This window comes from Panicum virgatum, chromosome 9N, assembly GCF_016808335.1.
Source record: "Panicum virgatum strain AP13 chromosome 9N, P.virgatum_v5, whole genome shotgun sequence".
Lineage (NCBI taxonomy): Eukaryota > Viridiplantae > Streptophyta > Magnoliopsida > Poales > Poaceae > Panicum > Panicum virgatum.
Window position 1 is genome coordinate 73,786,318 of NC_053153.1, and position 26,592 is coordinate 73,812,909.

The 26,592-nt window shown below is 47.4% G+C and overlaps 3 protein-coding genes and 1 long non-coding RNA gene across 8 annotated transcripts; 2 read left to right on the top strand and 2 right to left on the bottom strand.

Moving 5' to 3' along the window:
• The first annotated feature begins 1,937 nt into the window (after nt 1–1,937).
• On the top strand, nt 1,938–3,943 carry LOC120692910 (MA3 DOMAIN-CONTAINING TRANSLATION REGULATORY FACTOR 2-like). The gene is made up of 2 exons (XM_039976297.1): nt 1,938–2,006; nt 2,087–3,943. Exons 1-2 carry the CDS (start codon nt 1,938–1,940, stop codon nt 3,941–3,943), a joined length of 1,926 nt encoding a protein of 641 aa, XP_039832231.1.
• Nucleotides 3,944–6,459: 2,516 nt separating this feature from the next.
• LOC120692054 lies at nt 6,460–15,275 on the top strand. Of its 3 annotated transcripts, none has more exons than XM_039975258.1 (12): nt 6,460–7,010; nt 8,189–8,446; nt 8,557–8,799; nt 8,918–9,067; nt 9,496–10,688; nt 10,821–11,048; nt 11,980–12,053; nt 12,248–12,329; nt 12,405–12,530; nt 12,766–12,872; nt 13,662–13,816; nt 14,820–15,275. In XM_039975258.1, the coding sequence occupies exons 1-12, from the start codon at nt 6,549–6,551 to the stop codon at nt 15,054–15,056; spliced, it is 3,315 nt and encodes a 1,104-aa protein (XP_039831192.1). In that variant the 5' UTR covers nt 6,460–6,548; the 3' UTR covers nt 15,057–15,275. The 3 variants fall into 3 exon arrangements, with proteins under 3 accessions (XP_039831192.1, XP_039831193.1, XP_039831191.1); XM_039975259.1 differs by having other exon boundaries at nt 9,496–10,580; nt 10,713–11,048; XM_039975257.1 differs by having other exon boundaries at nt 6,461–7,010; nt 9,496–11,048.
• A 66-nt stretch (nt 15,276–15,341) lies between these two features.
• On the bottom strand, nt 15,342–18,043 carry LOC120692055 (G-type lectin S-receptor-like serine/threonine-protein kinase At2g19130). The gene has a single exon (XM_039975260.1). The coding sequence runs from the start codon at nt 17,906–17,908 to the stop codon at nt 15,518–15,520; it is 2,391 nt and encodes a 796-aa protein (XP_039831194.1). The 5' UTR covers nt 17,909–18,043; the 3' UTR covers nt 15,342–15,517.
• A 6,145-nt stretch (nt 18,044–24,188) lies between these two features.
• Nucleotides 24,189–25,963, bottom strand: LOC120692059. 3 transcript variants are annotated; one of them, XR_005682471.1, is made up of 2 exons: nt 25,054–25,963; nt 24,189–24,528 (listed from the first exon to the last, which is right to left on the bottom strand). It is a non-coding gene; the product is annotated as an uncharacterized LOC120692059 (long non-coding RNA). The 3 variants fall into 3 exon arrangements; XR_005682470.1 differs by having other exon boundaries at nt 24,189–24,604; XR_005682469.1 differs by having other exon boundaries at nt 24,189–24,607.
• Between the last annotated feature and the right edge of the window lie 629 nt (nt 25,964–26,592).

The following is a 26,592-nucleotide window of genomic DNA, read 5'->3' on the forward strand; positions in this document are numbered from 1 at the left end:
GTCCCGAACCAGTCTAAATCCTCGAGTCTTTGTGTGTTAGACCATATCCGATCAAGCGCACAACAAACGAGCAATCGAGTAGTTTTGTAGTCGCCCATTTCCCGCAGCGACAGTGTTATTCTCACTAATAAGCATGAACAAAATATTAAACCAGAATAGGTTTAGAGTGTACTTCAAGGCGGGACCAGTGCCGGAATAGACATTCTATTCGACTGGCCTTGCTTGATGTAGCCGAACGACGTCGATGCAGGAAGATGTTCGCAGTGCAGTCCCACGAACGGTCACCAGGAAGTAGACAAAGTAGTAGTTTATGCCAGGATGTAGACGAAGTAGTCGTTTAGGGAGCGAGTAGTCGCATCAAGATGCTCTCCAAAAACCTGATTGTCCGCTATCCCGTGCAGGACCTTCAGCGAGCAAAGGTTCCGGAGGCCTGCTCTCGCTAGAGCTGTGCGCACAGCGCTAGTGATGGGAGTGGCAGAAAGCAGCAGAGGGAGAAGGGAGAGGTCTCCTAAGTAGGAGTACCTGAAGCAAGTGCTCATGGTGTATGGATGAGTGGAGGAGAGTCTGGTTTATATAGGCGTGGAGGTGCCTCAGATTCAACGAACCTGGACGCTGTAATTGTCTTTGATGAGTGCAGTTACTGGTGAATCAGTGCCAACGGTCAAGGCCATGATTCTCATGTCATCACTATCATGTTTATTGTCTCTGAATGCATTCAACAACGTTTATTGTCTTTGATTGCGTTCAACAACAAAAACGATGCTGTAATTGTCTTTGATGAGTGCAGTTACTAGTGAATCAGTGCCAACGGTCAAGGCCATGATTCTTCTGTCATCACTGTCACGTTTATTGTCTCTGAATGCATTCAACAATATTTATTGTCTCTGATTGCGTTCAACAACAAAAACTTCTCATCTCAGCACATCACGTCGCACCGCACCGCATGTCACGTCACCACTACAAAAAATCTGGTGATCCATGACCATTAAATTTCGTCACAGGTCACTAAAAACTGTCATAAAACATTATTTATGACGATCTCGAATTGCGTCGTGTATTGAGCGTCACAGATCACATCTCGTGACGTTTCTTAAAATTTCGTCATGAATTGATTGATCCATGACATTTTGAAATCGTCATAAAATGTCCCTGGCCCCCAAAGCCCAGCCCAAGTCTATTTTCTATGACGAAAATAAACGTCACAAATAGTATAATTTTTGTCATAGATTCAATTTCCATGTCACACATTGATGACATGGAGGATGACGTAGCTATTGACTTGGCGATGACGTGGATAGCAATGATAAATGATAACATGACTCGGCGATGGCGTTCACGTACGCGGCATGCATGCACGTAAAAACTCTGGACCGTCGGTTTTTATTTTGAGATTTTCCTATGTTTAGTGTTGGGACAAAAAAAAATAACCTTCGCCTGATGCCCGGGTCCTACGGGCCACGACCCGGTTCATCGGCTCCAGTCACCCAGCGCCCACATGCACATGCTCTGCGTCCACCGGTTCCTGGTACACCGCGAAGCCTGCGTCCAGGATCTCTCACTTCCGGGCCCACCACTCAGTGACGAGGTCCAGAGATGACGTGGCGCGCCGGGACCTTCACAGCTTTAGGCTTTAGCACATAAAAACCATCCCGTCCGACGCATTCGCTCCTCACAGCTCTCTCTCAATCGCTCCCTGAGTTAGAGCTGTCGCAAAGAGGAGAAATAATCCCGGCAAAAAAAGCAAGGGAGCCTCTCGATCGATCATCTCGGCGACGGTTTGAATAAGTTCCGGTCCGGTGCCGCTCCCCATGCTCTGAATCTCTCCGACTGATCATGACAGGAAAGCCCCCTGCAGTCGCCAGCTGATTGCAGGGGACGTCTGCATCCTCTGATCCTCCTACCAGCTCTCTCGGATGGTATAGATTGGAGTTGCAGCCATGGAGTGCGGCCGCGACGGCGTCGTTCCACCACCGGAGCGCCAGGCGCCGCTCAATTGCGCCACCGAGGTAAACCGCGCCGGCGTCCGACCGCGTTAATGCTTGATTTCCTCTGCGTTTTTACGAGCCCGAGGGAACCGGTTGGGCAGGACGCGATCCCGCCGAGCCCGACGCTTTCTTCGGAAGAGTTCCTCCAGTTCAAGCGGAAGGCCACCACGATCGTGGAGGAGTACTTCTCCACCGACGACGTCGCCGGGACGGCGAACGAGCTGCGGGAGCTCCGCGTGCCGTGCTACCACTACTACTTCGTCAAGAAGCTGGTGTCCGTGGCCATGGACCGCCACGACAGGGAGAAGGAGATGGCGGCCGTGCTGCTGTCCTCGCTCTACGGCGACGTCGTCGACCGACCGCAGCTCTACAAGGGCTTCTGCAAGCTCACCGAGTCCTGCGACGACCTCTCCGTCGACACGCCCGACGCCGTCGACATCCTTGCCGTCTTCGTCGCCCGCGCCATCGTCGACGACATGCTGCCGCCGGCGTTCCTGGCCAAGCAGGGCGCGTGCCTGCCCAACGGCTGCAAGGGCGCGGAGGTCCTCCGCAGGGCGGAGAAGGGCTACCTGTCCGTGCCGCACCACGGCGAGATCGTCCTGCGGAGGTGGGGCGGGAGCAAGCGCATCACGGTGGAGGAGGCCAAGGCCAGGATTTCCGACATCCTGGAGGAGTACCTCGGCTCCGGCGACAGGAGCGAGGCGCTGCGGTGCATCAGGGACCTCAAGATCCCCTTCTTCCACCATGACGTCGTCAAGCGCGCGCTCGTGCTCGCCATGGAGCGCGGCGGCGCGGCCGAGGGCCACATCCTGGACCTCCTCAAGTTGGCGTCCGAGGAAGGGGTCATCAATGAGAGCCAGATCGCCAAAGGGTTCGACCGTCTGATCGACTCCGTCGACGATCTGGCGCTCGACGTGCCAAACGCGAGGTGCCTCCTGAAATCGGTGATCCATAAGGCTTCCTCGGAGGGCTGGCTGTGCGCGTCGGGCCTGAAACCGTTTCCACCGGAGCCGAAGAAGACCAGCGAGGTCGCCGACGCGGCGGTGCGGGAGTTCAAGTCGAAGGCCGTGTCGATCATAAAGGAGTACTTCATGACCGGCGACATCATGGAGGTGGTGAGCAGGTTGGAGGCCGAGAACGGCTCGTGCTGCTTATCCTTCAATGCCATCTTCGTCCAGAGGCTAATCAACGCCGCGATGGACCGGAAGAGCCGCGACAAGGAGATGGCTTCGGTGCTGCTCTCCGCGCTCTGCATGCCGCCGGACGATGTCGTGGCAGGATTCCACCTCCTGATCGAGGCCGCCGAGGACGCCGCGCTGGACAACCCGGTCATAGTCGAGGACCTGACCATGTTCTTCGCTAGGTCGGTGGTTGACGAGGTGATCGCGCCGTCGGACCTGGAGGCGATGGAGGAGGATGCCTGCCGCGTCAAGGCGGACGGCTCCACCGGCGTGCTGGCGCTCCGGAACGCCCGCGCGCTGCTCAGCGCGAAGCTCTCCTCGGAGCGGATCCTGCGGTGCTGGGGCGGCGGCGGCAGCGGCAAGGCCGGCTGGGAGCTGGACGAGGTGAAGGACATGATCAGCAAGCTGCTGCAGGAGTACGACTGCGGCGGCGACATCCGGGAGGCGTGCCGGCGCATCAAGGACCTGGGCATGCCCTTCTTCCACCACGAGGTTGTGAAGAAGGCGCTGGTGGCGATCATCGAGAAGCGGGGCAAGGACGAACGGCTGTGGGGCCTCCTCCGCGAGTGCCACGGCCGCGGCCTGATCACGCCGAACCAGATGACCAAGGGCTTCGAGAGGGTGGCCGACGGCGTCGAGGACCTCGCGCTCGACGTGCCCGACGCCGGGAAGCAGTTCGGGTGCTGCGTCGAGCGCGCCAGGGAGGAAGGATGGCTTGACGCGTCCTTCTCGGTGGCGAGGCCGGGGCAGCCAGTCTCCAATGGCGTTTGCTCGTGAGCAAACCGCCGGGCGGTTACGTTCAGGGTGCAGCACTGCAATTACATTTTCCTGGGGAGTTCGTCTGCAACATTTTACTTTTATTAGTACGTGATTGCAACTATACTTGTATATGTACCAGCAGGACTGCAGGAGCAAGAGAGAGGCGATTAGGAGAGTATATATATTACCACAACAATTTTGTTGCAGGATTGGAAGGACGGCTTGGTGTTTTGCATGGTGTTTAGCAGGGAGAACTTGTGTATTGAAGAGTCTGTGCTTGCCATTTTATTTGTGTGTTACACTGTTCAACGATTGTTTTGTTGAGGAAACTCCGATCCTTGCTAATGTGTGTAAGCTCACATTCTTTTATTCAAATTTTCAGCATATTTACTTTTTCTACCCTCGGAAAAAGATAGATTAGAAGCTAGCGTCTTCTCGTATGTTTTGCCATAGAATCATTCTTTAGACGCATGTTGAAATGCACGGTCCACATGTGTGTTCGGACTTAAAATTTACTCCCTCTATCCTAAAATGTAAGACATTTTGGTTTATTTTAAGTCAAACTGTTTCAAATTTGATCAAGTTTAATTTACTTATTTGAAATAATTAGATCTATTATGAAATATACTTGCTTAATTTACTTATTTGATGTGTTAAATGCTAATATTTTTCTCTATAAATTTGGTCCAATTTAGACTACTTTGACTTAGGACAAAACAAAATGTCTTACATTTAGAACGGTGGAGTATAAAATACAAACCCGCATCTTGATGCATGCTATGATGCAGAGTGCAGAGCATACGAGTAGACGCTCCTTGGTGCAAGATATATTCCCTTGTACAGTGAGCATGTTACATGTCAGACAAATCCAGGTTGGCATACTGCGAACTTTTGTTATGGAGGCTAGCAAGAATCGAAATGGGCAAAGAAACTAGCGAGGCAGACTAACGGCCCAGTCCATGGATTGGGCCTTTCCGGAGCCCCTCTCTCGGTGCTCAACGCTACAAGGCCCAATCCATAGATTTCAGCGGTGCCGGACTAGCAGCCCAATAAGTTTCAGATTCTTCAACAACGTCTCATGCCTAAACTGCCCTCTCGCTTTGGATACCACGGATGAGCACGTACTATCTACGATCGTCGACCAAGTTGCATTTTGGCTTATCTGACTGAGAGACTGAGAGGAACTTGGAGATGGACCCGAGTGTCGAATATTATACAAAACAAAAGTAACAGATGGAACTGCGAAATCCATCTTAGGGGGTGTTTAGTTGGTGAAAAAGTTTGGATTTGAATAGTACGTTTCGTTGTTACTTGATAATTAATATCAAATTATTAATTAATTAATATCATTAAATTCATATCGTAGAGAAAAATTTGGATTTGATGTGACGGGTACTTTAGAGAAAAGTTTGGAAACTAAACGCCACTTTACGATGTTAACGTGTCGCTGTGCATGCCTTCACCCAGTATTCAACAGTTTTTAGCAGGACCAGGTCACGTGGGCTAACATTAATGTGACTAGGTGAGGCAGCGATGTCTACACAATCTGCGCCGAAATTTTAGTACACCATGCCGCAGTATATAAGCACCGGCCGCTGGCCGGCGTCATGTGTGCTCTGCAGTGCCGGTAACATGGTGCCATTTGGAGTGTTGTAGAGCAACAGGTGGCGGCGGATCTGGGTGTTGCCTAAAAAGAGAATTTTTCTAAATATAGACTAATCACAAAATTAATTACAGAACTCGTCTGTAAATCGCGAGATGAATCTAATAAGCTTAAGTAATCTGTCATTAGAGATTGTTTACTGTAGCATTACTGTAGCAATTTAGCGTCTAAATACGGTCCAATTAGGTTCATTAGATTCATCTCGCAATTTACAAACAAACTATGCAATGAGTTTTTTTTATTTCGTTTAGATTTAAGTCTCCATGTACCAGAATTTTTTTTTGAAATTTTAAATTATACAGCTGAACACGGGGCTGGACAGCGCATGGTCACATCACAGGTGGCCGCGCCGTGTACGGGTACTACGAAAACTGTTAAAAGAATTAAAACTTTTACCGGCGTGCCCGCGGTTGATGCCTTGCCTACGAAGCAGTCAAGCCAACGGTCCTAGGATGACGCCGCGCCACCCTGACGTCATCGCGACAGATCCCACGCGGCTGGTAGTCACTGAACCGAGACAAAGCGACAAGCCAGATTATTCAAAAAAAAAAAAACAAAGCGACAAGCCAGGCAGTAGGTACCATGCGTCGCCGCCGGCAGCAACAAAACGCCAACGCGCTCCCAGCCGAGCCGTAACCGCGCGCACAACTCAATGCCAGCGCCGGAAACTGCAAGAGCACGGGCACTTGTGCCAAACCCGAAAGAAACCGCACCGGGTGCTGCTAGCAAACCGCGCATCTGGGGGGCATCTGCGTCGCGTCCCTCTCCCTCCCTCTCCCAACACCGCGCCACAGCTAACCCGCGTGTCCCCAATCATACGTACCACCGCGGCCGTGTCCGCTTCCTTCCCTCCCTCCGTCCCTCCCCCGTCTCCACCCTCCCCCTCCTCTCCCCTCCCGCAAGCCGGCGTCCGCGGATGCGCCGGCGCGCTCCCGCCCCCAAACCCTAGGCCCGATCCCGATGGCGACGCCGCGCTGGGGGCCCCCGGCGTCGCCGGTCACCGGCGACCGCTACCTCGACCTGCTGGTCCGCTTCGTGGAACGCAACGCGGGCGCGCTGCTCGACGGCACCGTCACCCTGCGCCTCCACCCCGTCGGGCTCCACTACGTCGCCTCTCGCCTCGAGGCGCTGCGGGAGCTCGAGGCCGTGGGCGCCGGCGCGCCCGTCGACTACCTCCGCGCCTACGTCGCCGACCTCGGCGACCACCGCGCGCTCGAGCAGCTCCGCCGGATCCTGCGCCTCCTCACCTCGCTCAAGGTCGTCGCCGCGGGGCCCGGCCGCGACCCGGCGCCGCTCTCGCTCCTGCCCTTCGCGCGCCTGCGCGTGCTCGAGCTGCGGGGCTGCGACCTCTCCACATCCGCCGCCAGGGGGCTGCTCGACCTCCGACACACCCTCGAGAAGCTCGTCTGTTACGATTCTACGGTGCGTTCCTACCATCTGACACAATTTCGTTTGTATTCCTTGCCTGTGCCGGTTCGCGTCGTGGTGACCACAGGCTCTATTTATGATCCTCAACTACCCTGAGCTATTCTGAACTGTCAATTGAACCTATGGTTTGCTGTTCTGGTTCATCAACAGCTAGTGAAGCCTCATTATTTTAGTCCGTTGCTGCAATGCTATGCTCCACAGTCCACACTATTGATCCATTCCTAGGATCCGATTCAGTCCTGTTCGTTAGTTCTGTTCACTCAACATGTTTCTGCCATTTTGCTAATCAATTAGATGTTCGTGCTAAGATGCCTTCTGATTCTTATGTTTATTGAAGTTTCATTCAGGCCTTGCTTGTAGGGTTCAGCATAATATTGTTGTAGGGTTCAGTATAATATTGTCCTGAAATCATTCTCATATAATCCTTTCCTAATTCGAAATTTGTTTAGTCCTCAGCAGTTCTTCTGAAGTAGATGGATTGGGGCATCTTACAGAGTCCCTACAATTCTGTATGATTATATCACTCCTTTCGCTGCTGAGGCGATGCATGCTAATGCAACAATCATCTCTGCTGCGCTTGCTGTATTACTCTGTGACAATTAGCAAGCTTTGGCATTAAGAACTTGTCCAGTCATGTGGTCTCTTAACACACATAACATACTGTGGTCTGTGCATGCATCTTCATCTACATCATTTTGCAAGTTATGGAGAAAATTTTAACTGGAGCTACTGTTCATTCGAATTTGATATTCAGTCATCTTAGATACTATCAAGAGCATAATGCATTCTCAATGGCTGCTAGCATCTCTTACTCTAGCTTTAATGTACTTCCCCGTTCCATGTTGCTTGTGCAAGTATCAGATATCAACAGTTGTATATGGTGTGGTTTGTTGGCTGATGATATGCAACGAAAATTGAGCACACATATGGAAAACTCTAGTGTTTCGTTGCAGCTTTTGGTGTCTGCAACTTGATTTGGCTTGCCATATTTTTAATCGTTACTGGTATACAGTCAAATGTTCAGCTAGCACCAAAGAATTCATTTAGAAAGAGAAGTAGCATTACTCATCCTGATAATCAATTCGGTGGATCCAGGCTTCCTTGCAAAGCGCTTCCATATTATTAGAATACTTTAGCTGAATTCACAATAGTTGATTTTCGTGCTACTGCAGGATGCTCTTAGGCATGTTTTCGCAAGTAGAATCACGGATATCAAGGACTCTCCTGTATGGAGCAAACTTTCATACGTCTCATGTACATCTAATGGCATAGTACTCATGGATGAGTCACTGCGATTGTTACCGGCAATCGAAACACTGGATCTTAGTCGCAACAAGTTTGCAAAGGTGGACAATCTGCGGAAATGTACAAAGTTGCAAAATCTGGATCTTGGGTTTAACCATTTGCGTTCGATCTCATCCTTGAGTGAGGTAATTGTGTTTCCTTTATAATCCACTCCAGAACATTGCCAGACAGTCTAGCTTATTCTGGTTACATGCTTTTAGTGGTATATTTACAGTTATCTGTTGCTTTCTTGCAGGTTTCCAGTCGAATTGTAAAACTTGTTGTGAGGAATAACGCTTTAACTACAATACATGGGATTGAGAATCTCAAATCACTCATGGGGCTTGATCTCTCGTACAATATCATCTCAAATTTCTCAGAATTGGAAATCCTGGGCACCTTATCTCTATTGCAGAACCTCTGGTTGGAAGGCAATCCTATCTGCTGTGCTCGGTGGTATCGAGCACATGTGTTCAGTTTTTTCCGTAATCCAGAGAATGTAAGTAGTATGCTTCGTATCAAACTCTTTGTTTTCTATTACTTTCCCCATCATAATAGTTTGTTCCGCAGTATTGGAGTAAAGTGACAGCTCTGTTCCCTGGCTTTTTCTGGTTCAGTTGAAGTTAGATGATAAAGGTATGAACACACAAGAATACTGGGAAAAGCAAGTACTGTTTGCATGCAGACAAAATCATCCTGCTGGTTATGGGTTTTATTTCCCTGCAGTAGATGATCATGAAGATGAAGAAACGTTAACTTCAAAAATGGTTTGTATCTGTTATTCTGTTACACCAATTGAACTATGTTCATACATCGGATGTAGCACAAAATATCAAGATTCCTTGTTTGGAAATTTCCTGCGATACTATGCTCTTGCAGTATAGATAATTTACCACATGTATTGTGGTGAATTGCAATTATGCTTTCATTTTATTCCTTAAATTTACATGTCCTTTTTAGTTTTCACAAAAAATGCAGAAGCAACTTTTTCTTGCTTGTATAAATTTGGTTTCCGGTTGATTCATCCAAGATGGTTGTGTATATGATCATCATTTTTGGAAATTCAACATATGCTCTCCATGCTTTGCAAAGTTGAAATCTAGGATCTTGCATAAGTTCTTAAAAGTGTCTGACCAACTTGACGTGACTTCTTCAATGATTAACTGATATTGCTTTTCTTGTTCTTTTACTTTAGAGAAAAATTTCTCGACTTGCCAGCATAGTGGAGGGAGAGACAAATCTCTGTGATGATGGTATAGACCAGCAGTCCACCCCCTGTGATAGTGACAGTTCTAAGAAGGATGAGACTGCAGCTACTGATCATGATGTAAGAATTGCTTCATTGATAAACACCGCTGAATTGCTGAAGAAACAAAAATCAAGTAATTGGCTCCGTGAATTTAAGGAGTGGATGGATGACAATGCAGAGAAAACTGAAGGTGAAAACCTACCTGCTGACTTCGCCAATGGCAATGGAAGGTATATTAGACAAAAGAAAAGGCAGAGAGCACCGAAGGAGACTTCAAGTAACATGTCGGATTTGGTACATGTATCAGAAGGTGGGAGCAGCTCAAACCTTTTGGAATCTTATTCATCTTTCACAGATGCATGGTCTGGTTCTAATGGAATCATCAAAGATTCCACAAATGAAGTGAATGGAGACCAAGCTCATGTAATGATGCACTTGAATTCTTTTCAACGACCTACTCCCCTTGAGTTAGTAGGCACTTCACATAGTGACCCCTTCTCTGAATTGGAAGATGGTTCTAAAAATATGCTGGCAAATGGAACACCATCCAATACAATGAGCAAGTTAATAGAATCGAGTCCATACAGTGCATATCCTAGTCCACAGTCACCTCCACAATACAAGGAAGACATTCTACATCGCAGACTTTTCCTGGAGGAAGAATTTTTGCAGATTTCAGGGCATCTTCATTCTGTCGGTTCACTCGGTAGTGGTAGCAGCTGCAGCGATGATTCTTCAGATGATTTTTGTTCATGCAATTCGGAAGGTGATTGCGCAGAAATTCAGACAAAGATGGAGTTGGCTCTTAATGGACAGGTAGCTTCATTTCATTTTGTAGATGGTCATCATGAGGGAAAGTACTTCTTAGGGGAAAAAAGTTTGTCTGACCATTCAGCAGAAGATGAACCAAGTCTTACAGGTCACAGAGAGTTTGATATTGAGGAGTTTCATGGCAGTAACCAAAGGAATGGTCATCTCGGTCACAATTCAGGCCATTTATTTGGACAAAAAGGCAAGCAGAAGTTTGAGAGGAGTGTATTTCCTTTCAAGAATCATAGAGGTACGGAACTACAAAATATTAAAATGGATGGCGATAAGGTGGATGAGCATGTTTTAGTTGAAGGAAATGGCCATTTGACATGCAACCGGCAGAAGTTTGAGAGGAGTGTATTTCCTTTCAAGAATCATAAAGGTACGGAACTACAAAATATTAAAATGGATGGCGATAAGGTGGGTGAGCATGTTTTAGTTGAAGGAAATGGCCATTTGACATGCAACCAGATGAGAAGTACTCACAAGGAAGGAGGCTCTGAAAACCGTTATTCAAGAATCCTGCCTAAGAATATCAGCACAAATATGATTTGTTGTAACACAGACAAACACAAGATTGTTGAGGATATCTTCAACTTGGAAGTAGCAAACAAGGACAAGTCTGAAACATGTGAACAAGTAGCCTGTTGTGCGTACCTGTTTCAGGATGCAAGTGCTTTAGCTCAAAGGTGAGAGCTATTTTCTCCGCGTTCACTAACTCTAAAAACGTTGCAAGAGCTAACTTTGATGAACAGATTTTGATTGGTTAATAAACTAGAATACACCAGATTAATGTAATAATGGCTTGATGTCAAATTGTATTCGTCCACAATGATTATCATTAAAAAATTTATGACTTTTTGTACAACTCTTGTGGATACTATGTATTACTCCTCTGTCAATGTAAGACATATTTTGAAATGGATATATTCAAAAGTAGATAATGACCATCAGTTCCTCTTCCAGTTTACTAGAAAGTACCTTGAATAGAAATTTATTGATGTAACTTTAGTGCACTAAATATGCTTACAATTCGACTTTTTAAATCAAAATGCATTGTACATTGTTGGATGGAGGGAGTATGTTTCTGTAAGCTTACAGGTTAAGGATTGATTACAATATCAGTAATTACCCCTTTTTGTTTCAGAGCTATTTTTTATTTGATAAGACATCTGTGTGGCACTTTGAAAATTGCAGTTCTTTGAGAGAGAACTTGTCATAGGAATGTGCTTGCGAGATAATTAAATTTCAAATTAATTTTGTAAATTAGTGAAACAAAACATCACAGTAGTTGATGGTGCAACCCCTTGGCATGTGCGTAGCTGTGTCCTAGACAAAGAAAGATATCTGTAGTTGTTAACTTATATATTCACCATTTAATTGATATCTGTAGTTGTTAACTTATATATTCACCATTTAATAGGTGCTTAGCCCATTGTCTTGCATAATGCATATTATCGGGTAACTGGCATGCGGCTGTTTTCATTCTTCAATGCATTAAACAGTTACCAATGCATGGTGGAAGCAAAAATGTCTAGCTTTATTTAGTTATAATCACATGCATTTTCTTTTTAATTCTAAACAACATTGACCTCTGACTTGTTCTCTTGCTTTCTGTAGAGAGGTAGCATTGGTGCGAAGTTCTCAAAACAAATTGTATGTACTGCTACTTGATATGGTTTGTGATGGAAAAGGTTAATCACTTGTTTTCCTACGCATTGTTTATTTTTTTTTCCATCTGAATCTAGTTTCTAGTTTCCTTCTTTTTGTTTGACTATTGTGACTGATCATTGGTCATTTACATAGTCGTTTGTTTGGTAGAAATTTTTATTCCCAATATGAGACCTTTTTTGTCACTATAATTTCTAACATACCGATTAATTTGCAGAAACCATCCCAAGAGTTTTGGGCTGCTATACTCTGGAAAGTCTGGAAAAAGTTACAATTGGGCTGGGACTAAGGGCACTGAGGTCTGTTAGCGTATCAATTGATAGCAATGGTGGCTTAGCTTACCTGAGGCTTACTTTTATTTTCCAATGTCACAGGGTACACATGGTAGACGATACAGCCCATCTATTATTCACACGGACTTCCAAGGAAGCACAAGATGTGCTTTGGCTCTTGAGTGTAACTAACTTCCCCAAACTAGACCGTGAGATACATTTGCAAAGGTATGGTTTCTACAATCACCACAGACAATCTTTTTTTTTTGAGCCAAAGAACGAATATATTATTGTTGGTGTATATGTGAGCCCATGTATAGAGGCCCATGTATAGGATCTATATATCCCACCCTTCTAGGGTTTGGAGGAATACAAGCCATTATTCTCTCCATCAATTATTTTGTTCATTGCAGCATCTTTTCCATTTTGCTTATTAAGCTTATTTGTGCAATTTATATGGCAGTTGGGAGAACATCCAAGTTAAATTATTTGAGAAATGTATATGTGGATCTGCAAAGATGGGAATTTTCCTCTACTCTATGTTGATGTTCTGGAGGAATGATGCTGAAGGTACCATGATCTGGCGATCTGGGTGATAAACATCACTATATTATTATTTTGTTGATGGAAGGCATTCGGGATATTAGGAGGGATAGAGTCCGGAACGAAGTTATTCGGGATAGGGTCGGGGTGGCACCAATTGAGGAGAAACTTATCCAGCATCGGCTGAGATGGTTTGGACATGTCCAACGAAGGCCTCCTGAGGCGCCGGTGCGTAATGAGGTTCTTGAGCGGGTCGATAATGTAAAGAGGGGTAGAGGTAGACCTAAACTGTCGTGGGATGAGTCGGTTAAGAGAGACCTTAAGGATTGGAATATCTCTAAAGAGATAGCTTTGGATAAGAGCGCTTGGAGACTAGCTATCAATGTGCCTGAACTTTGAACTTATTTCTTTCGGGTTTCATCTCTAGCCTACCCCAACTTGCTTGGGAAAAAAGGCTATGTTGTTGTTGTTGTTGTTGATGGAAGACATCAGAACTTTCGAAATAGGATTTACTGCAAACATCATGCGGGATCATCTTCAGTTCTTCATTAGCCTTAATTAACTTCGGATTCAACATTAAGTCATCTAAAACAAGCCACCATATGCTAAATCTTGGTAAACTTAATCAATTAAGTAGATATATCTATCGTAAACTTATATACAAGTGCAATCATGTGAACTTTCCGCATGAACTCTTGGCTATTGCATGTCCATAATTTCACTCTTAACTTCAACTGATCATTTCCTATTGTTCTTTTGTCTTCTTGATTACTCTTGCAAGTTGCTGAAATATTATTGGTCATTTTTCTTCTGCAGAAGACTCCCTTTTTATCAGATCCATCTTTGTCACTGAAAGATCAATATTGGTGTGTATTGAGGACCTAGATCTGTTTGGTGGTGTGCCTAATGATTCAGATCCTCCATACTTTTCTCTTGATGCATCATGTTCTATTCACAATATTCAAGAAGTGGTAAGTTGTGCTTGTCCTTCAGTGATTCCAATTTCTCCAGTTTACTACATGATAATTTGCAACATTATATATTTATAAACCCTTCTGTCAAATAAAATCATTGCGATGATTTATGATTTTTAATATCTATATTAACCGGAAGCTCTCTTATGCATGCATGCTCTTATGGTTCCAATTATGTCTTGATTATTTTTGTACTTAGGAATCTTGATAGCTTTCTCGTCTGGCAAGAATAAACTTCTCACTCAAATTTTCAACTGTGGCAGTGGCTCTTGTATTGCTGCTATTACTTGCCGAATCCTATTAAAATTAAAATGGGGAACTATAAACATTGTAGTTTGTGGCCATCCATAAGCTATATATGGTGGGCATAACATCATGTAAATCTCATTGATATTGGATATAAATAAAAAGTTATTTTAAGGTAAACTTGTCAAACTGATGCAACCAGTATGACCATATGGTTATCTGGAATATTTTTAAAAGGTTTCTGGGGATATAGGAGGTTTTTGGGGATACGTGCAATCTCTTTTATCAAATTGCATATTTTTTTTACATTTTTCTCAATAAGTAAATAGCTTGTTCGGACAGGGCATATATGACAGAAACCTGAAATCAAGACCAAAACGACCGAAATCGTGGTCTTTGGTTCTGATTTCATTATTGTTCCAATATGACTTATTTATTAATGTCGAGTGTGGTGACCACCCTCGTCCCTCGGTTAACCTCACTGACCGATCCATGGGGTGAGCTTTGCTATTCTTATCTATCTGTGCTCTTGTCCACAAAGCAACCAGGAGAAAATTCGGCCGCAGTTCGAGTAACAGTTAGTTGACTGAAATTTTTAAAACCCAAAACTACCAGATCGAAGTTCATGGCAGATCGAAAGTTCATGACCAAATGCCCACCCCTGCTGTCATAGGGTGTTTGTGCTTTTTTTTTTCTACATGAAATGTGCAAGGTCATTCAAAAAATTGATATTTATTGCAATGTATACGTTCAGGTCATGGATCAACACAACGACAAATGTTTGACATTGATTTTGGACAATCATAGGCAAGGAGAGTTTCACAATAGCATCCAGAATCAGAGTAACAAGCAGTCTGATGAAATCGATAGTGTACATACATGGAAACTTGAGTGGTTCTCTCAAGAAGCACTTCTGAAGTTCATTTCTGTAATTAAGGCTCTTTACTCGACAGCAGCAGCTTCGTCTTTACCTGTAAAGTGTATATCCTGATAGTGTTGGTTCTTGTAGTTAGTGATTTCATTCGTTCTTTTGCGGGTTGTATGTAGACGTTTGTCTTTATAGTTTGATAGTTAGGTTCCAGGTTTGTGCTCGATATATTCTTTGTAGTTAGTATAGAAAGTTTTCCCGCCCTGAAGTTGTACAGCACAGTGCTAGGAGTGTAAATGAATGGGATTGCCGTTTTGGCAACGAGCGGTTTTGGAAACGTTATTTTCAGAACATCAGGTGGTGTTGGTTATTGTCGCTAGGATGGACTAAAAAGACAACTGTACTGGCTTGATCAGGAATTCACAGAACATTGACAAAGTTTAAAAATCATTCATTTGACAGCTAGTGTTGCGGAGGATCTCTAATCCTGCAATGCTTTCTAGTTTCTACAGTACTACATATGACTGGTACCTGGTAAGTCACACTTAAAACAAAGGAAAAATCACGCTAATACAGTGGAACTACTATGACATGTCCGCAACCGCACCGACGCACCCATTCACCGTAGCCAGCATATGAAGCCTTGACGGGATCAGCGGCAGTCCCACGTCAGCAATACCTTCAAGCTGCTGCACGACGAGCCCCATGGTCGGCCGGTCACCTTCTTCATCTTGGATGCACCAGCACGCGACCTTGCAGACCCTCTCAAGCTCCTCCACGTTGGCATTCCCGGCCAGCTTCTCGTCCAGCAGGCCGACGACGTCGCCCGCGTGCAGCTTGACCGCGGCGTGCACCGGGAAGTACACGGCGGAGCGGCCGCCCTCCTCCGAGGAGCCGTTGTTGCGGCGGCCCGAGACGAGCTCGAACAGCAGCAGGCCGAAGCTGTACACGTCGGCCTTGGCGGTGACCGGCGCGCCGGTGAGCCACTCCGGCGCGAGGTAGCCCATCGTGCCGCGCATGGTGGTCAGGACGCGGCTGAATTCGTGGCCGACGAGCTTGGCCATGCCGAAGTCCGCGAGCTTGGCACCCAGCTCCTCGTCGAGCAGGATGTTCTCGGGCTTGATGTCGCAGTGTATGATGCACTCCCGGCACTTCTCGTGCAGGTAAGCCAGCCCCCTGGCCACGCCAACCGCGACGCCGAACCTCTGGCCCCAGCTCAGGACCTTGGAGCCCGGGCTGTTCGTGAACAGGTACGCGTCCAGCGAGCCGTTGGGCATGTAGTCGTACACGAGCGCCCTCTTGTTCCCCTCGGAGCAGAAGCCACGGAGGCGGACCAGGTTGATGTGGTGGATCATGCCCAGGGTGACCACCTCGGCGCGGAACTGCTTCTCGCCCTGCCGCAAGCCGTCGAGCTTCTTGACCGCCACGGGCGTCTTGTCGGGGAGAGCCCCCTTGTACACCGACCCGAAGCTGCCGCTCCCGAGCTTCTCCGTGAAATCCCGCGTCGCCGCTTTCACGGCCTGGTAGTCGAGCAGCAGCAGCGAGCCCTGCACCGCGGTCACCTTCCCCTTTCCCCGCCGCTTCCGCAACACCACCGCCACCGCGACGCCGATTATGAGGCACGCCAGGAGCAGGACCACGGCTGACACCGAGCTGCCGAGGATCACCATCGACTTCCTCCACGAATGCGCCGGCGCAGACGGCGGCACCTCCGACGCCGCGACACGGAGGTGAAGCGCCGCCGCCGCCGCAACGCCCTGGTCGTTCGTCGGGAGTTTCCTCAGGTTGACGAGCTCGCCGTTCCACACCGAGCACTTGGTCCCGTCGTAGAGGTACGCGGTGCAGGAGCAGTCTCGCCGGCAGGCGGCCGCACACGCCTTGTCGCTCCGAGCTCCGGCCGCCTCCACCGCCGAGCCGTTCGGGAGCTGCACGGCGTACGGCATCTTCAGGAACCCGTCGTTGGAGCACGCCAGCACTGCCCGCCTCGCGCACCCGGACGCCGTGTTCCCCAGCGCCCACTCCCCCTGGGACCGGGGCGCGAAGGCCGCGGGGCACTCGCACGCGGGGCTGGTGGTGTTGCTGCACACGGCGAAGGGCCCGCAGGATCCGAAGACGTCGCACGCGTCGCGGGGCTCCGTGCAGAAGAGGACCCAGTCCCCGCCCTCGATCCACTGCCGCCGCCGCATCTGCCCATTCACGTGGAGCACGAAGTTGCCGATGCCCATGGGCTTCCGGTCGTGGTAGCTGAAGAAGTTCACGCTGGCGTTCGGCGCGTAGGGGACGCCCACGAAGTAGCCCGACCGCATCTCCGGCACGTTCTCGAACACCTCGCCGTCCCACAGGCCGGTGGTCCAGTACTGGTGTACGCCGCCGGCGAGCAGGTCGAACTTGGCCTGCCCGCGCGGGTCGATCACCATGGAGAACGCGCCGGGCGCCGGGTTCTCGGAGTCGGTCCACGACGTGAGGAAGCTGTGCACGCCGCGGGCCCGGTCGTAGCCGAGCCTGGCGCCGGGGAGCCACGTGTCCGTGGGGTGGTCGAAGCTCTGCCACGTCACTGTTTCCGACGCCGTCGCGTTGCCCCGCACCACGAGGTTGCCGTTGTCCTGGAGCGTGGCGACGGTGGTGCCCGGGGACGAGGTGGACGCGTTGGACGACCACAGCAAGGTGTTTGATGGCGCCGCCTGGACAAGGAGCTCGCCGCGGTCGCTCAGCGTGAAGCGAGAGGCCGACGGCACGAGGATCGGGCGCTCTCGGTTGGCCACCCATACAACCGTTTGCTTGGAGACCTTCTTAAACCAGATGCCGACGTAGTACTTCTTGGACTTGCCGGGGGAGAAGAGGCCGAGCTCGAAGTTGCCGCCCTTGGAGACCAGAGTCTGGTTCCATAGGAGAGACCGGCCCAAGGTGAGGGTGTCGATAGCGCCAGTTGTTTGGAGGCTGAAGCTGGAGACGAGCAGGAAAACGAGGGTCAGCATGGTTGCTTGCAGTTGCACGAGCTACAATTGTTGGTCTTTGTTTGATGTTTCAGATACAAGAGGTTGGCTGAGGCCATTATATATACAGCTTGAGTGCTTAACGCATCTTGGAACTGGATCCAGCCACGGTGTGCCCATGTGGCCTGAGCACTAAAGAATTCAGATGTTTTTAGCAGTCCGTGGGAGTGGGACCCCCCTCGATTTGCATCCTGGACATGCACCACTTGTATATCCCATTTAACCTTTTTTTTAACTAAACTCATTTAACTTTTTCACAACCGCATTTGCATCAACTGAACTCGCCTCCCATCTGGTGAAAATGTCAGGACTTTCTTCAGAACAAAGCCAGTAAAATCCATGGAACATGGGAATAAGGCACATAATAGCAAAATAATTATTAGCACCAAATCTTTTTTTAGGGTTCCCTCTGCTTGTTTTTACTATATGTATTTGGATTCTTTACAAAAAAAATCTATGTGTATATTTGGACCATCAATTTGTTCACAAATATACTCCCTTCGTTTTTACTAATATCAACTTTGACAAATATATAGAAAAATATAGCAACAACTATAGTATCCAACATATGCACTATTAACCTATATTTTATAGTGAATTCAATAAAACCAATTTTGTATTATAAATGTTATTATTTTTCTTTGTAAATTCGGTCAAAATTGACTAAATCCATGTAAACAAAACCCAAGGGAGTATCACCAGCCGTTAAAAGTTAATATTATATCAAAAGATATTTGAAATATGAATTATTTTTTGTATCTTTTTATACACTATAAGAATATATATATATATATATATATATATAATTTGATTAATTCCAAAAGTTATGAAGTTTTTTTAATAAGAAAGTTGTGAAGTTTAACTATTGAAATCTAATACATACATTTACTGAGAAGAAACTAAGGTGTCGATAGAGAAAAACGAGTGACTACTTGGATTTTCTTACATCCAAATAATCAATCTGCCTCAAGATTGATGCAAACGTTCACAATTCAAATTAATCATCCAATTTCGTTTTCACTATAATGTCCAATCTCAAAAGCACTTTCGGGGTATGGACTTACATTTGTACCGAGGCCTCCAACTAGGGGTGGTAAAGGGCCCAACATTTTGAACTAGAAAATTTAAGGATCGGGCCCTAAAAGGGCCGGGCTCTAAATATATGTATTTTTGAACTAAAAATTTTAAGGGTTTTATTGGGCTGTGAAGAGACCATTAGGGCCATGGCCCATTACCACCCCTACCTCCAACAGATGCAGCATCGTTTCATTACTTTCGTTGAGCTAGTACGTATACTGTACATGAGAAGAGATGGGACCCAATGCAGCAAATGATATGTCGTATTCTTCACTTTACAGTAGCCGCAGCATCCACCTGCGCTGCGACCTTGTATCTGCTTTGACCTTTTCCATCATCTGCAGGCTGTCTGTGGCACGAAGCTATCACCACCGCTTTATAGTTATTACGGTTGGTTACATGTCGCCATGGACATCAATTTGGGTACCAAGGTTTGTCCATTACGCATCATCGTTCGGCGTTATCCCTTTGCTTGCGGGCGGATATTTCTTCATCCCGCGTTGACGAACGTCTGCGTCCTCCTCTCGCTCGTCCCCGCTCAATCAATAATGTACTAACAGCAACAAAAACCTTGGCGATATTCGGCCAACAGGTCATCATCATCAGAGAAAATGTTGCCGATGATTCCGGCCGGAACGTCGGGTGAAACCCAATGACGAATCCCACCTCGGCAAGCTCTCCGCGCCGGCGCCTAGAGCGCCGCGGCGTCGATCGGATCAAAGACAGAGAGATCCAACAGGTCGGCTAGTGCGGCCTAGTGCTGTGTTGCTAAACCATCAAACCGCGAAACAAACACAGGTCGGCCGTCGACCGCCGGGCCGTCCCCTCGAATGCATGGTGGTAGTGTAGGCGTGTAGCGTCCATGCCTCCATGTAGTGGCCACGCCGGTTCAAATCAAACTAGCTTGGCTTACGGCCTTAATTGCGTTGCCCGTGTCGTGACCGCGGGAGAAAATGGCTGGAACAATCACCATGGGTGATTGGCTTGATTGCTGCTGGTTGGCCGTTGCCTTGCATGGAGGCCGAGTCCATGAAACTTTAGATAAATCTAAACGAATCTATAGATAAATCTAGATAAATCAATAAATCAGTTATACATGATACAATAATCATAAAAATTTTACTACATCTCAATCATATAATGATTACCCCACCATAAAAAATTTCATCATAGACGACAGAGACTGTAACTATAAATTAATTACAAAAAAGTTATATATCTAAAGCGACAGCAAAACATTTGTACTAAAATATATCATATAATTTGTTCACTGCGCATATCTACTTATGTAAAGTTTAACAAAATTGATTTTTTTTAATTTTCTATTATTTTTCAAAAATTAGTCAAAATAAAAATAAAAAAATGAGAAAGACCTCAGCTTCAAACCACTCAAGCATCCCTATATATTCGTCGTTCTCACTTCTCAAGAAACAAGTTTGATTAATTTTCTATAAAAAAGGATTAATATTTATAATACATAATTGATATCATTAGATAGATATTTGAATCTAGTTTTTTAATAAATTTATTTATAGATGTAAATATTGCATATACTATCTACAAATCTAGTCAAAGTATGTGAGAGGAGGTGGAGCCCAATGCAGCAACGTCACATATGGACGACGACGACGGTGATGAGGCCGATCGTCGGCTGAAACCCAATGACGAATCCCATCCCACCTTGGCAAGCTCTCCACGCCGGCGCCGCGGTGCGCGGGTTCCTGACCGGCGGAGCAAGCGCAGCAGTGTCGATCGGATCAGAGACAGAGAGATCCTCCCCAGGTCGGCTTGTGCTGAGTTGCTCCGCCATCAAACCGCGAAACAAACACTGGTAGGACGCTGGGCCGTCCCCTCGAACGAATGCATGGTGGTTACTCCTGGGAATGGATTGGACGTGATCCAAATCCAATTGGATTTTGGTACTTATCTTTTGTTGGATTTGGATCAAGTTGGATATGGATATCCATTTACTTTTGATCAAATAGGATTGGATTCTACAGGATAAAAATTAGAAGTTAATCCAAATATTGTTGGATCACAGAGAAGAGAGCGCTGGACAGAGCTAGCCGCACGAACTTCTCTCCCTCGCCACCGTGCGTCTTTGGTGGGGGGATCGAGCAGCAAGCAAAGGAGTCGGCGGACCCTTGGTGCGGCGGGCCCGTCCCTGGTGCAGCAGTGCGAGGTGCTGCAGTAGATGTCGCTGCCATGGGTGGTGCAGTCGAGGATCCATTCGTTGCTAGCCTTGACGCTGGTGGTGGCCGCCGCGGCCACGGCATACCCGCCGAGGCCAAGGCCGCCGCCGCCGCGCTCGTACTGGCCGCCGGCCAAGTACTACCCTTGCGCACCGCGTTCGTGCTACCAGCCGCGTCACTGCTGCTACTACTACCCACCTCATTGCTAGTGCTAGCTTGGCTTCGGTGGTGCTTACTACTGCTTCAAGGCCACCTGCGTAATACGGCCGGCGAGCCGCGGACGGAGGCTGGCGAGCGGCAGCGCTACGGGCGAGCAGAAACCAGTGCGAGTAGGCGAGCCACAGGCGGAGGTGTCGAGGTCCAACAGCGGCGGCCGGTGTGGGCGGTGTGAGCCGGCGAGCTGCGGGCAGGCAAGCTGGTAGGAAGGCAGTGCAGCTTCTTTGCCGGCAACGAATTTGGATTTGGATTATATTGGATGGATTTGGATTAAGGGGAGCTGGATTGGATTGAATTGAATGTTGAAAACTAATTATTAGGATTGAATTGGATGGATACTTTATTTAATTGGACATCAATTGGATTTCTTCTTTTGAATTTTGGATGGCAATCCAATCCCACGAGTAATGGTGGTGGTGTAGCATCGTCCATGCCTCCATAGAGTGGCCACGCCGGTTCAAAGCAAACTAGCTAACGGTTTTAATTGCGTTGCCCGTGACGTGGCCGGAACAATGACCATGGGTGATTCGCTGATTGCTGGTGGTTGGCGTTGCCTTGCATTTGCATGTCGCCGTGGGTAATAAATAGGCTAGTCCAAGAGAAGCGCGATGCGTGCAGATGAGTAGATGACCAGCAGCATTTTGTCCTGCTCTCTTTCTCCCACTGGATAAAGATTTTGCTTATATCCTAAAATTTTATACCCAAAAACATCACACCCAATGTTTGAACATATGCATATAATACTAAATAAAATCTATTTATAATTTTTTTTTGCACGGATGAGTTGTAAATTGCAAGATGAATCTAATGAACCTACTTAATTCATGATTTGTAACAGCGATGCTACAGTAACCGTCTGCTAATCATGAATTAATTAGACTCCTTAGATTCTTCTCGCAATTTACAACCCATCCGTGCAAAAGAAATTTGTAAATATATTTTATTTAGTGCTTCGAAATAGTAAGATTCTCTTTCAAAAATTTACGCCAAAAAAATCAAAACACACCCAAGTCAAAAGTCAGGAGTCTGGTTGCGATATTTTCTGCTGTGACCATCTCGGCCAGTTTCCGTTGACGACTAAGGATGTGATTGGATGGGTGGCTTAGGCCCTAGTCAGGCTTGCGCAATGCAGCCCACGAATGATTGGATCCCTGTATAGGCCTTTAAGCCTGGCTTCACTAGTGCAAAAGTGCTCTCCCAGGCTGTATTGCTGAAAATGCCCAAATCGAGCATATCCAGCTAGTGCAGGGTGGCTTGCACTCAGGCTGGCCATCCCCTCGTTCTGCTCACCTCCATCTCTCTCGCATCTTCCCCCTCTGTTGCGCCGCTCGTGGCCAGCAGCGCCGGACGCTCATCGACGACCTCCGACACCTTCGGAGCCCCGACGTCGAGGTTGCGCCGCCCGCCGCGGGAGAGTCCCGCAGCAGGGCGAGGACGCGCGGCGAGGACACGCGACAGAGGGCGCGGCGAGGGAGAGCGCGGCAAGGACGTGCAGCGAGGCCCCGCGCATATCCGGTCGGAGCTCCAGCCAGGTCGAATCCCACAAGCCGCGGCCGTTCCGCCTCGCGTCCGTGCTGCCGCTCCCGTCCCGCAGCTTGCGTCGCACCGCGGCCGGCAGATCGACGTGTCTCCCCGCTCCCGTGCGGGCAGCCCTACACGCAGCGGCGAGCGCCTGGGCCGGCCGGAGGGCGCCACCGCGTCGAATCGAGGGAGGGAAGGGCCGCGACGGAGCTCCACAAGCACCAGGTCGCCTCGCCGGCCAAACTTCGGGCCTCCTCCGCGCCGCCGAGGGAGGGAGCTCGGGAGGGCGCGGATCCGGCCGCCGCCGCTACCGGAGGGAGCTCGGGAGGGAGGGGGAGGATGGAGGAAGGAGGGGGCGGCGCGGCTTGGACGGAGCTTGGGCGGAGGGAGTAAGGAGGTGGAGACGCACGTTGACCAATTCACCAGAGTGGGAGAGAAGAACAGAGAAAAGGGTGGTAATTTCACCAACATTGAATGCAAGGTCACTCTACCAATATCTACAGCCAACCAAACACAAACCGGACAACACAGACCTACTGCTAGCCACCCAACCAAACACAGACGTATTGTACTGGTTAAGCCTGGCTAACTTTATGTTGGCTTAGTTTTCTAACCAAACTAGACCTAGCCAAGGAACCATGCAGATGTTCCGAGGTCTCGTAGCTGAACAGCTGAAGATGGGCTGGATGGACCAGGGACAGCGCACATTGAACTTTTTTCAGAATGATGGCCTGGATGGGCCAGCGACAGCACATGACTGGACTTCGTAGGATGATCCGAGGTCTCATGAGCTATTTGAGCCCAGCTTTCCATCTAACAAATACAATTGCACCCGTCTTTCGGAGTCCTATTAGTATAGTAAGTAAGCTCGTGCTAACACTACGACTAAATTTCAGACATACAAAAACCAACACATGATCTATAGTCCAAAACAAGTGCGTTACATCAGTCTCTTTTTGTCAACTTGAGCAAATGAGAGAGATAAGTACACAGCTTAACAGAACTACATATCATCAACAACAAGAAGCCTGACAAAAGCAACAACATGGCACGACTTTGATTATTCTCCAACAAAAGCATGTACAAGCAGAAGCCTGATCTCTAGATTGAAGCATTCCCCTCGCCGCCGTTGCTCTGCTGCCGTGCATTACAACCCTCGCCATCACTTATAAAATAATCATAATTTGATGATGTTCCAAGAATTTGTGCAAGCAAACCCCAATAATAATGTTCGACACGCAATAGAAATAATAACCTTGCAAGAACTGAAAAAAATTCCCTGTTATCCTTATATCTTGATAATAGCCATAAGCATATTAGTTTCCTGCTAAACTAAATCACAAAAGAGGTAGTAGCAGAAATCTATTCTAGAGAATAGGTAGCCGGATTGCTCGCCAGAGCCATGCCAACCCGCCCCACCACCGTGCGCCCCTCTCCAGCCACCTCCTCGTGTTCCGAGCCCCCACCCCCACCGAGTTACCCGTCCCACTGCGCCGCCGTCACCTGGTCCTCGCGATGCCTGTCCTCCCTCGCGTCGCCGCACCCGGTCATCCTCCTGTCGCGCCGCCGTCCCACGGTCCTGGCGACGCCCCTCCGCTGCCATATGCCACCATATGAATAGCTTATTGGCTTGAGCTGATATAACCGATCAACCTACCATTCTCGAGTTCTCCTTCTCCAAGTCCAGAATTTGCACACAAAAAACCAGCTATGAATCAATTTATTATTAAAACTTGAGAGTATTCAGTAACATAGCAGCAGGTATCAAATTATCAACAATAAAAGTACCAATCTACTTAACTACATATATAAGTAAATTAGAAAATACATACATAATTTTCCCATTTATGTATTTGTTAGGCCCTGAATCCCTGATAGCTTCTTCCTTTGCATTATAGCACAGTTCAAATAGGCAGTACAATCGGAATGCATAGTATGACAAAGTATAGCACAGTTCAAATAAAATTGGGATGCGGTTGTTGCAAGATGGGTGTAGCTAGTGGAGGAACTTGACGAAATCGCAAGCGCATCAGGGAGGTTAGAACAGAAAAAAGTCCACTGAGTCTGTTGGAACAACCATACTGAGATTGAAAACAAAACTGGGTTGATTGAGAAACATACAGTTCATAGCATCCTCCTCACTCATCCCCATGAAGGAGCCACATCAGGAATGCTGATTGTGGAATACACTGAAGTCAACAGCCGGAGTATCCTCTTTCTGTAGCTTTCTTCATCAGAGCGAATGAAGATCAGATATTCACCTTAGGAAGTTACACAATCAATATAAAAACAAGCAAAGGAAGTTAATTTGTTGAACTTTGCAGTTTAATTATGCCTCGTACTCAAAATTAGGAAATACTCTTGCCATCTTAACAGCAGACATAGAATTATAGAAATAACAATCATAAGCTCCTCTCACATAACGGTTAGCAATTAGCTACTGGCTTACTACATAGTATTGCCAAAGTGCATTCTGCACAAGCATTTTTCTGTCATCATGAAGCACACGGATATAATGTCTAATATTTTGGCAATCACGTTTCAACATTACAAGTAAGGAGGCACCATGGCCAGATGACAGTTCCACCTTGAAGAGCAACTAATTTTGGAAGGATAATCAACCCGATAGCACACAACCAAAACATTCACCTGACAAACTTTGCCATCATCCTATCCGGTGAGGATATCTATTTCTCAGTGCAGACCAATTCTCTAGATAGATTTTGCGACCAGTAATCTATGGCAACCACATGGTCAACAGTCTCTCCCCATCCATGCACTAAAGTACCAAATCTCTATAGAAGCAAAAAATTCAACTTCAATCTATACTACATTGCACAACAAGTATGGGAAAGTAAAAGCAAGCACTATACCCAGGAAGGCAGTGATGAAGTCAGCAAGGTCAGGGCCCCACTCTCGAACCCCTGCGCTGCCGTGTAGACACCGGCGTAGCAGCGGTTCCAGAGGCACTGGCCAGTGGCCGATCCTCCAGACGGCGGTGAGCTCCGGTGATCTCCATGGAGTTGGTAAGATCATAGTCACAGGATTCGGGGTCGATGCCTCGTCCCTCGACCGGGATCGTCGTTCCGATTCGAGGGTCGGGGTCGAAGAGGGTCAGTGTCCCATTCAAGGTTGGATCGTGTTCCGGTTTGAAAGGGGTCGCAGCCCCATTGTTAGCAGATTTAATTGGAATAAGGAGGTAAAGGACAGTGGATTGGTGTGGTTTTTGTTAGACAATGAGCTGAGTACGTGTAGCATGGTCTAAATGTACTTTTTTATATGTTTCTTATATGCTTGTGCAGATTAGTTTCTTCATTAGTAGCACATATATAGTTTTTGTCTTTATCGACCCGAAGATATCGACCCGATGAATCAGGGTCGCGTCCCACATAATAATTTATCGTTCCATAGATGTATACCCCCTTCGTACCACAATTTTATAAAATGACGACTCTCGACCCTCGACCCCATTCCTCGACCCGGTCTATCCAGGAACTTTGTGACTATGGGTAAGATATCCCAAAAGAGTCATTTCTCAATTCGAACTCAAACTCCGGGAATTTCAGATCACGTGCAAGAATGCAGTTTTTGTCCCCAAAACGAAATTGGTTCGATTCTTCGCGCTCGTGTTGATTCAATCAAATTCACTCATGGAGTAGC

Coding starts and splice junctions, on each gene's coding strand:
- LOC120692910 (XM_039976297.1), top strand. CDS start 1,938: ATGGAGTGCGGCCGCGACGGCGTCGTTCCACCACCGGAGCGCCAGGCG. Junction 2,007..2,086: donor CGCTCAATTGCGCCACCGAG/GTAAACCGCGCC, acceptor CCGGTTGGGCAG/GACGCGATCCCGCCGAGCCC.
- LOC120692054 (XM_039975257.1), top strand. CDS start 6,549: ATGGCGACGCCGCGCTGGGGGCCCCCGGCGTCGCCGGTCACCGGCGAC. Junction 8,800..8,917: donor TTTTCCGTAATCCAGAGAAT/GTAAGTAGTATG, acceptor TTTCTGGTTCAG/TTGAAGTTAGATGATAAAGG. Junction 12,330..12,404: donor CTGGGACTAAGGGCACTGAG/GTCTGTTAGCGT, acceptor CCAATGTCACAG/GGTACACATGGTAGACGATA.
- LOC120692055 (XM_039975260.1), bottom strand. CDS start 17,908: ATGCTGACCCTCGTTTTCCTGCTCGTCTCCAGCTTCAGCCTCCAAACA.